At 41.8% G+C, this 14,003-nt stretch overlaps 1 protein-coding gene across 8 annotated transcripts in view; it reads left to right on the top strand.

Annotated features, from left to right (window-relative positions):
• The window catches only part of zswim8 (zinc finger, SWIM-type containing 8), a 241,622-nt gene that overhangs the window by 194,229 nt on the left and 33,390 nt on the right, over positions 1 to 14,003 (top strand). For 3 of the 8 annotated variants that reach the window (XM_077613657.1, XM_077613654.1, XM_077613652.1), the window contains 4 exons: positions 563 to 1,048; positions 7,431 to 7,632; positions 7,725 to 7,889; positions 7,960 to 8,079. In XM_077613657.1, the coding sequence (XP_077469783.1) occupies positions 563 to 1,048; positions 7,431 to 7,632; positions 7,725 to 7,889; positions 7,960 to 8,079 (973 nt within the window). Of the gene's footprint in view, positions 1 to 562; positions 1,049 to 2,022; positions 2,358 to 4,035; positions 4,152 to 7,430; positions 7,633 to 7,724; positions 7,890 to 7,959; positions 8,080 to 14,003 lie in introns of those variants that run through there. The other 5 variants (XM_077613656.1, XM_077613655.1, XR_013303934.1 and 2 more) reach the window with 4 other exon arrangements.

Genomic DNA, 14,003 nt, shown 5'->3' with positions numbered 1-14,003 from the left:
TTCAAATTCACTGCAATACTGCAGCTGGCCCGGTAATTGAGTGGTTAGTGCGTCGGCCTCACAGATCGACAGTTCAATCCCAGGTTCGGTCCCTCCTGTCTAGAGTTTGCCTATTTTCCCAGGCTTGCGTGGGTCTTCTCTGGGTACGCCAGTTCCCTTCCACATTCCTTAAACCTGCATGGTAAGTTTGTTGAAAAATATTAATTGTCCCTAGTCATGTGTGTGAGCGCGAAGGGGTATCCGTTTCCTTTTGCCTTGCGATTAGCTGGCCACCAATCCAGGGTGTCCCCCTCCTGGTGCCCTTACTTGGCTGGGAAATTCTCTCCATAAAAATATTTATGTAATCTATGTGGGCAATTTACCATATGCAGATTAAAGCATGAATTGTTTTATCCCTACTAATTTCAGTAGAACTGTGATCAATTATTGCCTCAGTGCTATACAATATTTAAATATTCGGTTTTACATTTCAGATGTTTTACATTCCTATCTTATGAAAATCATCCCCAAGGAAATTGATTTCATTAATGTTCTTTGTTTTTTTCCTCATCTCTTCATTTAGGACAACCTAATGCTAGAAAAAGCGTGTATGGCAGTAGAGGAAGCAGCTAAAGGTGGAGGTGTGTATCCTGAGGTCTTGTTTGAAGTTGCGCATCAGTGGTATTGGCTGTATGAGCATTCACTCATAGGAAGCTTAAACAAGCAAAGGGAGACTCCTGGACTGTGTGAAGCCAATGGAAGTGTCACTAGGAGACACCAAGAGACCAGCTGTGGCGTTTTTGATCATGGAACCACTGTGGAGTCAACTGGCATAGCAGTCACAGGTCCAGTCACAAGAGGGGCTGGCGTGCCTATTATCTCTATGGGCTCTAACATATTACAGTCCCATGGTATGGCAGGGCAGGTAATGCCACCTCCTCATGGCCTTCACTCCTATACGATCCCTGCCCATTTGTCTCCACTATGTGCCACTCAATACATGAGTCATCCTTTGCAGCACACAGCAAGGCCTGCCGTCTTTCCTGTATCCGGAAGTCCTTACCCACAGGTTAGACATTATCTTAAACATTTTTTGTAGCCAGTACTATACAATATAAAATGCAAAGAATTATTATGAATGTATGTATATTTGAATGTTTATTTGTTTGTTCTTGTTTTGTAAAAGCAATTTTAAAGGAAACCAAGTGGGCAAGTCACGGTATTTGAATCATCACAGAGAGAACATTGAAATGTCCTTTTGTCTTCCTGACTGTCTATGGCAGTCCTGGGCAATCCGGTCCTCGAGGGCCGCTGTGGGTGTAGGTTTTTGTTCCAACCGATCGAGCACAGACAGTTTAACTAGTAATTAGATTTCTGATGAAACAAGAAGCACCTGACTGCAATCCACTGATTGCGCTTCTAAGATACCAGATTGGTGGAAAGGTTTCCTCTTATGGGTTGGAACGAAAACCTGCACCCACTGCGGCCCTTTGTGGAATTAATTGCCCAGGTCTGGTCTATGGCATGGGTGTCCAACACAGTCCTCACAGGCCACAATGAATGTAGGTTTTCATTCAAACTGATGAAAAGGATACATTTGAACCAATTTCATGTCTTTAAGTAGAGCTCGGCGATATGACAAAAATTGTTATCACAATTTAAAAAAAAAAAAAACAGTCGATATTGATAATTATCACTAATTACTTTCCTCCTTAATCAATTATGAACGTTTGAGTTTGATTTATTTAATAAGGGAGGCACACATTAATGAACATATTCATATTCATGTTAATGAACATGTAAATATGCAAGATTGTAGCCGAGGGCTAATTTCCATTTTTAGTTCCTTGTGCAGGTTGATGGTAAACGATGACACATACATACACACACACAGACGTACTTTTTTAGAAAAGACAATATAAAATATAATGATTTTAAAAAGTATTTTTGTTGTTATTCTGCAATAAAAATAAGATATATCCTTCCTTGCACTATGAAAAGTCTCAACTCATCTCATTTTCTGAACCACTTTATCCTCATTAGGGTCACGAGGGGTGCTGGAGCCAATCCCAGCTGTCTGCGGGCCAGAGGCGGGGGACACCCTGAATCGGTGGCCAGCCGGTCGTAAGGCACAAGGAGACGGACAACCATGCACACTCTCCCATACCTAGGGGCAATTTAGAGTGTCCAATCAGCCTACCATGCATGTTTATGTAATGTGGGAGGAAACCGGAGTACCCGGAGGAAAGCCACGCAGGCCCGGGGAGAACATGCAAACTCCACACAGGTAGACGTGACCAGAATTTGAACCCCGGACCGCAGAGCTGTGAGGCCGATGCACTAACCACTCGTGCCACCGGGCCGCCCTCACTGTGAAAAGTAAATAATAAAACAAAAAAGAAATTTTGACAGGTGTCTTTATTTTTATACATTTGCCTCCAAACCAAAAGTTGCTATGCAATATGAAATACACAATAATCAACTAAAGACATCATCACCTTTGGCAAGCAGGCTACATTCAGCTTCACAAAAAGAAACTGTAAATTTACCTCTCATATGGCCATTTACAAAAATAAAATAAAATAAATAAAAAGGCTTAACCCATTTTTACCCAAGATAACAAGTTTTGAATTATTTTCATTTACATCGAATGGGGAAACACCTTGATATCAAGTGAGAAAACATTACAGGCTCTCCTCAAATGAGCACAGTGGGTTAAGGATATTTCCAATAAGGTTGCTCTTTGCACAGGTATTTACGAGGCAATAAAAAAAGTAAGAAAATGCCAGGGAGAATTCACTTGGATCTTTTAGTGGATCGGATCTGTGTTGTCCTGCATCTCATAATCGCTCATCTTGGCCGTTATTGTCCTTTTGCGTTCATGCGTTGTGTTAGCTTCTACTGCTAACATGCTAAAACACGTTTCCTCTTCCTCTCCTGAGCGTTGGTCTTGAACTAGCGTTAATCTCCCAATAGCGCCCCCATTCTCCGTGGTGGTCGGTTGGTGTAATTGCAGTTTGAAATTATCGATTTTTTATCGAAAGTATTATTACTGTTAACAAAAAATATTTCACATTTTAATTATCGTTATTGTTTTATCGCCCGGCTCTATCTTAAAGATTGTGCTTGTGTCAGGAAAAAAAAAACTAATTGGTTAAAATGTCAGTGCTGGATCATTTGGAACAAAAAACAGAACCGACTACATAGTTTTGACAACCCTGTGGGCAATGAGGAGAAAAATGCTGGGGGTAATGTATCAAAAATGTTTGGGGTGATGTATAGAGCCTTAGGTGTCGCATAAACTGAAAAACAAAACCAAAATTCAATCTGGCTTTTTACAGTGGCCATAAAATGAATGAATTTCCATTATGAACAAGGCGGCTCAAGACATGACATTATATTTGCTTTGAGAAAATTAAACTTTCTCTTCATTAATACAAAATTCCAAATGATCTGCTCATTCACATGCGAGCTAAAGAGTTTCTAGGACAGGGGTGGGCAAAGTATTCCAGAAAGGGCCGCAGTGGGTGCGGGTTTTTGTTACAACCTATAAGAGGAACCTTTCCACCAATCTGGTAACTTAGAAGTGCAATCAGTGGATTGGAGTCAGGTGCTTCTTGTTTCAGCAGAAACCTCATTGTTTAAATTGTTTGTGTTGAATTGGTTGGAACAAAAACCTCCACCCACAGCGGCCCTCTGGGACTGGTTTGCCAACCACTGCTCTAGAACATAAAATTAAAATTTTGAAAATTATTTTAGTTGTTTAGACTAGAAGTGTCAAAGTTTGTTTCGCGGGTACGTTAATGCCAACCCGATCTGATCTGGGCCAGATCAGTTTATTTTAGGCCCAAAAAGTTAACATACTTGCATTGATGGGGCTCGACTGGGCAGGGCGAATGAACGTGTCCAAATGGATTAGACATCTACCACCATCAGTGGCAATGAAAGATAAGCATTCCCAGCCAATTTAAGTGAATTGGACCTTTATAATTGTCAATAGCAGGCAATGAGTTAATTTTGGGTCATTTTAATCTTTTTCTTTCATTTCTTTTTTAGGGTACTTGCAAGTCACCTACAGTACATTTTGGATCAATTCCTATTGATTTTGAGCAACATTCCGGGATGCTTCTTGCCCGTTTGTTTGTTCCTGCTGATTTTTTTAGCATTTCCAGGTTACTCCCTATTGGTTTTGGACCATTTTCCTTATTAACTAATTGGCTGCCATTGAAGGCACTGTTTTGATGGCAGGGGTAAATGTGATTGCAGATAGGAAATTAAGCAAAGTGCAGTAGTGCACGCACTTGATCACACAACTCACAAATTTTGCACACCATTGAAAACTTAAAGCATTTAATTATGTGCGTACAGTATGAATGAGCTACAAAGGCAGAACAACCCCACGGGCCACTTCCGTGCCAAATTTTTGATACACCTTGGTTTTGACACAAGGTTTGTTTAATGGACTATTTAACAGGTTGTGGTTGTTGTTTTTTTGAAGATAACATTTTAATTGAGGAAAAAAGAAAATATTTTGTACATAGATTAGTTTTATTTGTAATCAATGATCAGACACAAATAAATCAATATATGCGGGAAAAGTTTGTTTTGGGCTTTGGGCAGCGAGCATGGTACACCATGAACTGGTTGGAAGCTAGGGCTCACACAAATGACAACTCACAATTGCACTTATGGAGAATTTAGTGTTTAATTAGCCTAACGTGCATGTTTTTGCAATGCTCGCGGAGAAAACCCACACAGGGACAGTGATAAACTCCACTTATGAATTCTAGAGTATGCCATTGAACCCTAGAACTCTGAGGTGGAGATATTGGCTGATATTTGTGCCATCAGAAACTGAAAAGATTTATTAAGAAATTAAAATTTATGAGAAAAGCAGACATTTTCCAATGTTATGGAATTGAGTGTCAGGCAATAAACATAATGTAACATCAACAAAGAGGTTGCCAGCTTTGTCAGGTTTTTACTCGTTTATAATTTCGAACTCGAAAAACAACATGGCTACTCTCCTCTGTAGCCGACACCAGCAACACTACCGAACCAAACAAAAACAAAACTGAAAGCATTGCATCCTGCTTTTACGCACGTCTCGTCACTAAAACGGTGCAACAGAATGCAAATACAACCTCAACATTAGATACGTACACACTCATATAAACACACAAGAACTTAACATGATGTGATGCACACTCAGGAAAATTCAAGAAACAACACCATGACGAACAAGGGACGAGGGCAGATAACACAGGAGCTCGCCGACAGCCAATCAGCCATTGTCCCAGGGAATGAAAAGAAAAGTGCCCCGAAAAGGGCCTTTTGGTCAGATGGTCCTGGTCATACACCATCGATGGCCGCTTCTCCAGAAAATAATTATATATAGGTACATTGTCCCATTTGTAACAAAAATGTAAAGACGGGACACAAATTGAACATTTTTCTCTACTGAGACCTTTTTGTGTATTAAAATGTGTTTACTATCATTACCTATTATACCTGATAAGAGAAAAATGAATTGCAAGACTACGTGATGCATTAACTTTTTTGCAATTCAAGTCAAATTGTTTTTAGAAACAGCAAAACGTGCATCTTTTGAGGACTGCTGAACAACAAAATTGAAGAGTTAGTAAGAAAGTACATTGGTACCTCTGAGGTTTTCCAAGTGTGCTTAATGCAACTTTATTCTTTGTTCTTTCATCGTGGCCCGCAAGAACGTAATTGCCGGAGCGAGTGAAAAGAAGAAACAGGCTCTGTTAAGTGTTCACGATTCATGCCTGAGCCTGGAGAAAAAAAAATTGTGCCATGCATTTGCAAATTTCTCACACGCTATGGAGAATGACTGAAGAAAATTCCTGCAAATAATTTGGGTTCAGCGACCGATAACACAGGAGCTCGCCGACAGCCAATCAGCCATTGTCCCAGGGAATGAAAAGAAAAGTGCCCCGAAAAGGGCCTTTTGGTCAGATGGTCCTGGTCATACACCATCGATGGCCGCTTCTCCAGAAAATAATTATATATAGGTACATTGTCCCATTTGTAACAAAAATGTAAAGACGGGACACAAATTGAACATTTTTCTCTACTGAGACCTTTTTGTGTATTAAAATGTGTTTACTATCATTACCTATTATACCTGATAAGAGAAAAATGAATTGCAAGACTACGTGATGCATTAACTTTTTTGCAATTCAAGTCAAATTGTTTTTAGAAACAGCAAAACGTGCATCTTTTGAGGACTGCTGAACAACAAAATTGAAGAGTTAGTAAGAAAGTACATTGGTACCTCTGAGGTTTTCCAAGTGTGCTTAATGCAACTTTATTCTTTGTTCTTTCATCGTGGCCCACAAGAACGTAATTGCCGGAGCGAGTGAAAAGAAGAAACAGGCTCTGTTAAGTGTTCACGATTCATGCCTGAGCCTGGAGAAAAAAAAATTGTGCCATGCATTTGCAAATTTCTCACACGCTATGGAGAATGACTGAAGAAAATTCCTGCAAATAATTTGGGTTCAGCGACCAATAATGTATCATTTTTCAGCATAAAATTGAATATTTTTATATCGCAAAAGCTCAACCGAAAATCTACTTATGGAAATGTATTGCAATAATTTTCTACCAATTATTTATTGCCGACCCCTGATTCTGGCTATCACCCAGTTTGATGGCGTGAGTCTTGCGCATTTTAGGAAAATTTGTCGTCAGAGGCAATCATCGTTGAATCGATATTTTACTCAATGTGACATAATTTTAAGTTATATGTACGCATGTTTGTGCACTTATGTTTTCTCAGCTGCCAAATATTTATCCCACCAACTTCACTTCGCTACACACTCACCCATTCACCCCAATGTTTGGTTTATTTTAATGGCTTAATAAATATTTTTCTTCACATTTTTCTTTATTTTTTGTCTTTTTTAGATATTTCATACAAAACTGGTATACTTTAAGAATTTTAAAGGGTTTAAGGGGTAGGACACATTGTAATGAATGTAAAATTCAACTACGTGTATTTGCAAAATATTTAAGTTATGAAACCACTTCTGGAACCAATAAATTTCGTAGGTAGAGACTATATATATATCACTTGTCCACTCATTAATGATTTAGTATCTCTCTTTATGATTGCCTTCACCACTGTAATTTCAAGATCAAAAACTAAGCATCACATGACAGTGACTTGAATTATTAAATGATTTACAAGGAAATAAACTGATGAACTTTCAGAAACATTATTTCTAACTTCTCATTATTTATTTGCATATGAAGACACTTGGGTCACGAAATTTAATTATACACTCTCAGATGCTATTGGGATCTCAGATAAAGATGTTACACCTATTTTTCCAGGGGGAAAAACACCCATGTGGCCAATACTGTGACTTACACCCATTAACGAATCTTAAAACAAATTACTTATTGGTGCATGTTTTTTTTCTCAGCTTGGTCTATCCCTGTCTTACCCTCAGGGTGTCCATCCAGGCTTTATTGGTACCCAGTACCCATTTTCACTGACTACTGGCTCCTCACCTTCCATGACCCCCACTGCTGTGACCTTCCCCACGGTCAGTGTTCCATCCATGACGCAGATTGCCTATCCCTACCATTCGGAGACCAGTCTACCAGTTAACACCACTGTAGCAGGTCAGGACTTAGGGTGTATGCATTCTTCCGTCGTTTCTGGATTACTTTTTCTTTTTAACCATGGCTAATCTAAATATCATGTTTTGGTTTAGTTGGCAGTATCCATACTGGTTCCAACTTACAGACCATTCAGGCATCCACTATCTCTTCCGAACCGAGTTCATTGGTGAGCACTTCCTTTCCTGTTGAAGAGGAACAGCAACACCAGCTCATCAGCCAACAGGGCATGCATGATATCCATTCTGCCTATAGAGTTGGTGAGCATTTCTTGTAGTCTTATTCACAAGTTGTGTATATTTTTTTTCAAAATAATTATAATTGCCACAGGTATGCTAGCGTTAGAGATGCTGGGAAGAAGAGCTCATAATGATCATCCAAACAACTTTTCCCGAAGTCCACCTTACACCGAAGATATTAAATGGCTTCTGGGACTTGCTTCAAAGCTAGGTAAGTTTTATGACCTGTTAACACTGATAAATTTTACATATGTATAAAAAGACCTGGGGTCAGAAGTCCATAAAAGCATAGAACAGTGTCAGTGTGGCCATATTGAATTGAATGCTTTAATGCTGACGTACAGAGTATTGGAGTTTGAACAAAATGCACAATATGCTCCGGTTCCAGACAGGAGAAAAGACCTACTTTATTGCACAACTCAGCGTCTTTAATAGACTGAACACAGTACAGTGAAAACAAGAGGGACATCTGCTCTCGTTTGTCATCGTTTTGGCATCGTCTGATATCTTTCTTGGAAGGTCAGCCCGACCCCTGCTCATATAAACACATGATAATAATAATAATAATCGGACATAGGCCCTGTCGTCATTATCACAACACAAAAAGCCTACTTGTCATCACACGCAGAAACTGCGTGTGACGAAATTGATGGTGCTTCTCCATAAGCTACGTTTACTCGGCAAAAGACCTAAATAAGTGTAAGTTACGGACTTGTAATTTGGCATTCCGCTGTTGTGGATACAGGTCGCTTACCTCTCGCTTACCTCTCACTGTCTTCCACTTACCTTACTTCAGTCAGCTAGTAGGAGGCAGATCACCACCCAAACATCTGTTCATATTACAGCAGAAGGGAATGTGTGTTATGTTAGCTCGAGTTTAGATTTCTGATGGATGTGGGGAAAAAACTGTCCTTAAGCCTATTTGTCCGTGCTTTGTGGGACCTATAGCGTCTGCCAGAGGTCAGCAGCTGGAACAGATTGTGACCAGGGTGGTAAGGGTCCCCTATGATATTCTTGGCTCTGCTGAGGTAACGAGGGCTGGCAATGTCTTCCAGTGAGGGCAGAGAGCAGCCGACAATCCTCTGGGCAGTGTTAATCACTTTCTGCATGGCCTTTTTGTCTGCCGCCGTGCTTCCAGCGTACCACACTGTGATGCCGTACGCCAGGATGCTCTCTGCAGTGGTTCTATAGAAGGTTATCAGAAGATTGGTGCCCAAGTTGTTCTTCCTAAGTACCCTAGCTTGATGATGCTATCTGCGACTCAAGGGGAGCCTACACAACTGGTTCAAACCGGATCTAATTCCATAATATTCACTCCTTTTGTAGTTTTATACAACAAACACAATAGTATAGTTTTAACATTCGAACAGATCACACAGTTCAGGTCTTCGGACTTCCGGTGCAAGCCTGTCCAGATGAATGTGGCAGGAGCAATGTTTCCACTTTTATTGCCGCCCAGAGGATTATTGTGCCTCTGTAAGAATGGCATCTGGGGTCCCCCGGTCGCTTTTCTTCGATCTCCCGCCGATGATCAGTACAGTGTCCGCTGGAGGGTCCCCAGGTCGGAAAAGTCCTCCCTCGTCGTCCTGAGATGGGCACTCGCTCCACCTCTTTCCATCGTCAGCCTCCTGGACAGACGTCCGCGCCCCTTGCGTTTCCCCGATGCTCTCACGGTGTCTCTCAGTGAATGACTCGCCCCGCAGAGCTTGTTCATGGATGGCTCGTCCCGCAGGAAGACTTTTCTTGGAGGGCTCCAAGCACTCTTTCATCTACCTATTCCGCCTGACTGCCAGTGTCTATCGCCAAATTGTGCTAGTTTAAACGTAATAAATTTGACTGTGGCTAGTAGTGTCTTCAACCGAGTAGTCTGGGTAGAATGTAAATACTGCATATTTATGGATAGTGTAAACTATAAGATAATGTTATAATGCATAAAACACTGACAATGGCTAAATAATGTCATTGTTCAATGATAAATGATTAATGTCACGATGTTAGGTGTTATTTAGTGGTTAGTTGCTACATGTGTCCTGCTAGCTGATCCCGCTCAACAGCCCTTTGTGGTAAATAGTCACAGGTGCAAATCGTTAGGTGTCAGTCCCGTCATACCTCATCTTGTGAGGGTTGTTTGGTTTTATGCTTTTTTTCCCCCTGGTGTCCTGTCTGAGTGATTGCCCATTGTGTTCAGCTGCCGTTTCTCCGACCCTGGTGTATTCCCTGCCTGCTCCCTCGTGTGTTTCCCAGGTGTTCCTAATTGTCTCGTCAACCCATGTCTGTCTATTTCAGGGGTCTCAAACTCGCGGCCCGCGGGCCAACTGCGGCCCTCGGGACGATAATTTGTGGCCCCCGTCTTAATATGAAAGATTAATGTTCGTGCGGCCCGCAAGATTGATATGAATGACGCTGTTGTGTTTGGAGCTGAATGAACCAATCACGGTGAGGTATACGGCTCTGGAGGGCAGGACATCGGCCGGGCTGTCCAGTGCCTCACTCATTCATTCCTCCAATCAGCTGGGCGGAGGAGAAGCCGTGAAGCCGATCACTCCGCTCGGCGCACACACTCCTCCGCTGCTCTCAGCATAGAACTGAATGAGGCGCTATGATCCGTGATCCAGCCTGTGTCAGTGTAGCCATCTCCGCGAGTGAAACGGAGAAACGGAGAGCGAAAGTGCGCATGCGCCACAAACCCGCGCGACTGAAAGTGAAAGATCAACCCGAGACTCAATCCAAGTGGAAAAACATATTACAGAGCCCCAGAGATGTCTCTTTCAAAGCCTGCCGTGAAGAGAAAGGTCGGTGATGAGCACAGACAGTTTCAAGAAAAGTGGGGAGTGCAATATTTCTTTGTTAATCACAGCGGCACCCCGACGTGTCTCATTTGCACTGAAAAAGTTGCGGTGCACAAGGAATACAATTTGAAACGTCATTATACTACGAGACATGCTGAGTACGAAAAATACCAGGGAGATGAGAGAGCCAACCAGGTTGCCAGTCTTAAAACAGGTCTTCTGAGGCAACAGGATTTCTTCAAGAAGGCTACCAAAGACAGTAATGCAGCAGTCGAAGCTAGCTACGCCGTTTGTGAGTTGATTGCTAAAGCAGGAAAGCCATTAACAGAAGGTGAATTTATCAAAAAGTGCATATTACAGGCTGCACATATTCTCTGTCCAGAAAAGAAAAGTCAGTTCAACCACATCAGCCTTTCTGCCAACACCGTGGCAGAGCACATTTCTCACCTGTCAAGTGACATTTATGATCAACTGTGTGAGAAAGCACAATGTTTCAGTGTATATTCAGTGGCTGTTGATGAGACCACAGACTTCACAGACACTGCCCAGCTCGCAATATATGTCCGTGGTGTTGATGACAATTTTAAAGTAATGGAGGAGTTGCTCACAGTAATTCAAATGCATGGCCAAACCACCGCTAAGGAAATATTTCACCAGCTGTGTGATGCCATTAAGAATGCCGGTTTGCCATGGAAGAGCTTTGTTGGAATAACAACCGATGGAGCCCCATCAATGACAGGGAGGAAGAATGGACTGGTAGCACTTGTTCAAAAAAAACTGGAAGAGGAGGGTGTGGAGGAGGCCATAGCTCTGCACTGCATTATCCATCAGCAGGCCCTTTGCAGCAGATGCCTGAAGTTTGACAATGTGATGTCTGTCGTTGTGAAATGCATCAACCAAATCAGATCCAGGGGCTTAAAGCACAGAAGGTTCCGTGCTTTTTTAGAGGAAATGGAGTCAGAATATGGGGATGTGCTCTACTTCACTGAGGTATGTTCGCTCAGCAGGGGAAACGTGTTGAAGAGATTTTTTGAGTTGAGAGCAGTTGAGAGCAGAAGTAAAAGACTTCATGGAGATAGACGGGGTTGCTGTTCCTGTGCTAAGTGATCCCAAATGGCTCATGGACTTGGCTTTTCTTGTTGATATCACACATGAGCTTAATGTACTGAAGAAGAAGCTACAAGGCCAGGGGCAACTTTTCAGTGCTGCCTATGACAACGTGAGAGCATAACTTGTGTTATGGAAAGCCCAGCTCTCTCAGACAAACCTTTGCCATTTCCCAGCATGCAAGGCTCTTGTGGATGCAGGCACACCATTCAGTGGTGTTACGACTCCCCCTGATGGTAAGCTATACCAGGGAGTCGCAACTACCACAGCAGAAGGATTCAGTCAATGATGAGCCAGACACACATTGCAAGTAGCCTTCAAGGAGGATTTATTAACAAGAACGTCCACCAAAACCTGGACTACGGGACAACATAGGGGAAGCAAAAGATATTAAAGCGGCACCTCAAATAAAACAGTAAAAACCACCCTCCCAGACAGGTGTTCAAATGAACACCCACAAAATACAGGAAATAAGGCCTAAGGGTGCCACTGTCAGAACTGATGTAATAAAAGTCTAGACAGGGGAATGAACTACATGTATAAATGCAACAAACTATATGTATACCCCTGGGTGTCTAAACTTATCTCAAGTCCCCCTATGCAGCCCAAAAATAATTAACTTTATCAACATAAATACTCAATATAACCATGAGTAGCGTACTTACAATACCAGGTGAAGCTGGGGCAAACAAAACCTACTTATCCATAGACAATAAGCGCCATCCCAAGAAAACAAGGACTCCACTGCCTCAGCACCTACAATCACATGCAGTCAGGGAGCCAAAGGCCAAGAAGGGCTGAACTGCAAAATAAAAAGGGTTTAAATAAGGACAGGAAGTGGATCTTGATTGGAGGAGGGATGATTGGGAAGTAGTCACAGCTGTGTTGGCCTGGGCAAGGCTTTGCGACAGGGGTGGAGCCACAGCTCCAGGTACCTGTAAAGAAAAAGAAACCACACACGAAACAACACACCGTGCTATATAGTGTACCCAGGCTGACAGCCGTAACAAGTGGTGAGAAGTATGTTGAGGCCATTTCGAAGCTACAGGAGGAATTTGATCACAGATTTGCAAACTTCAAGACACACAAAGCCACATTTCAAATTTTTGCGGACCCCTTCTCCTTTGATGTGCAAGATGCCCCTCCTGAGCTTCAAATGGAGCTCATTGACCTGCAGTGCAACTCTGCACTCAAAGCCAAGTTCAGGGAGGTGAGTGAAGAAGCAGACAAGCTTGGGCAATTTTTGAGAGTGTTGACCCCCAGCTTCCCTGAACTTTCCCGAATGTTCAAGCGGACCATGTGCCTTTTTGGGAGCACATACTTGTGTGAGAAGCTCTTCTCCACCTTGAACTTCAATAAGTCCAAGTACAGGTCCAGACTTACTGATGAGCATCTTCAAGCTCTACTGAGGGTCGCCACTGCTTCCTCCCTCAAGCCAAATGTGACTCAGCTATGTGAGAAGAAGCGCTGCCAGGTCTCTAGCAGCAAGGAGTAGGCAAGAGAAGCCGTGTTCAGAATATTTCATGTTCAATGTTCCATTCAAGTTCAGAAAGTTAAAGGTTAAAGAGCTGTTACTACAGACATTTGAAACGGAATAAAAATAATTCATTTTCTCTACTTAGCCAGCCAGTGTATATCTACTGTATGCTCATTATTATTATTTTATTTTTGTATTACTGATTGATTTATTTTTATTCATCTTTAAGTTAATTTATTTAAATCATTATTTTTTTGTTAAAAAATAAAGATAACGTCAGACAAGGATCCACAAGTTACTTTGTTATGTACCACACATATTCCCCCTTTTTTGAGGCATGAAATTTGCCATGACTCAAAATGGCAGCCCTCCTAGATAAGTCTTTTGTTTTTGTTTAGTCCCCCAGGTTCCCAAAATTTCCCATTGCAGAAATCAAAAAATTTCATTTGGCGAAATTCTTATCTTTTTGTTTCTGTCCTACTCTGCCACCGCCGGCCTCGAAAGGCTTATCAGCGATTTCAGAAATATTCCACCTTGATATTAGAATATTGATATATCTTGGTGGCTAGCTAATTAAAACACAAAAGACAGACACTCATCCACGCTCGCACTCATAATCAAGGAATTTAGAGTGCTCCCCCAATCATCCATAATTTTGGTTTGTTGGAGTAAAACTGGAGTACCCAGAGAAAACCTACGAATTCTTGAGGACACCAGGAATACTCCACACTCCGGAAGGTCTGGATCCACTCCGCATTAGTA

This window comes from Stigmatopora argus, chromosome 11 (assembly GCF_051989625.1).
Source record: "Stigmatopora argus isolate UIUO_Sarg chromosome 11, RoL_Sarg_1.0, whole genome shotgun sequence".
Taxonomy (NCBI): Eukaryota; Metazoa; Chordata; class Actinopteri; order Syngnathiformes; family Syngnathidae; genus Stigmatopora; species Stigmatopora argus.
The sequence above is the reverse complement of the archived record's forward strand: the minus strand, read 5'-3'. Positions and strand labels throughout refer to the sequence as shown.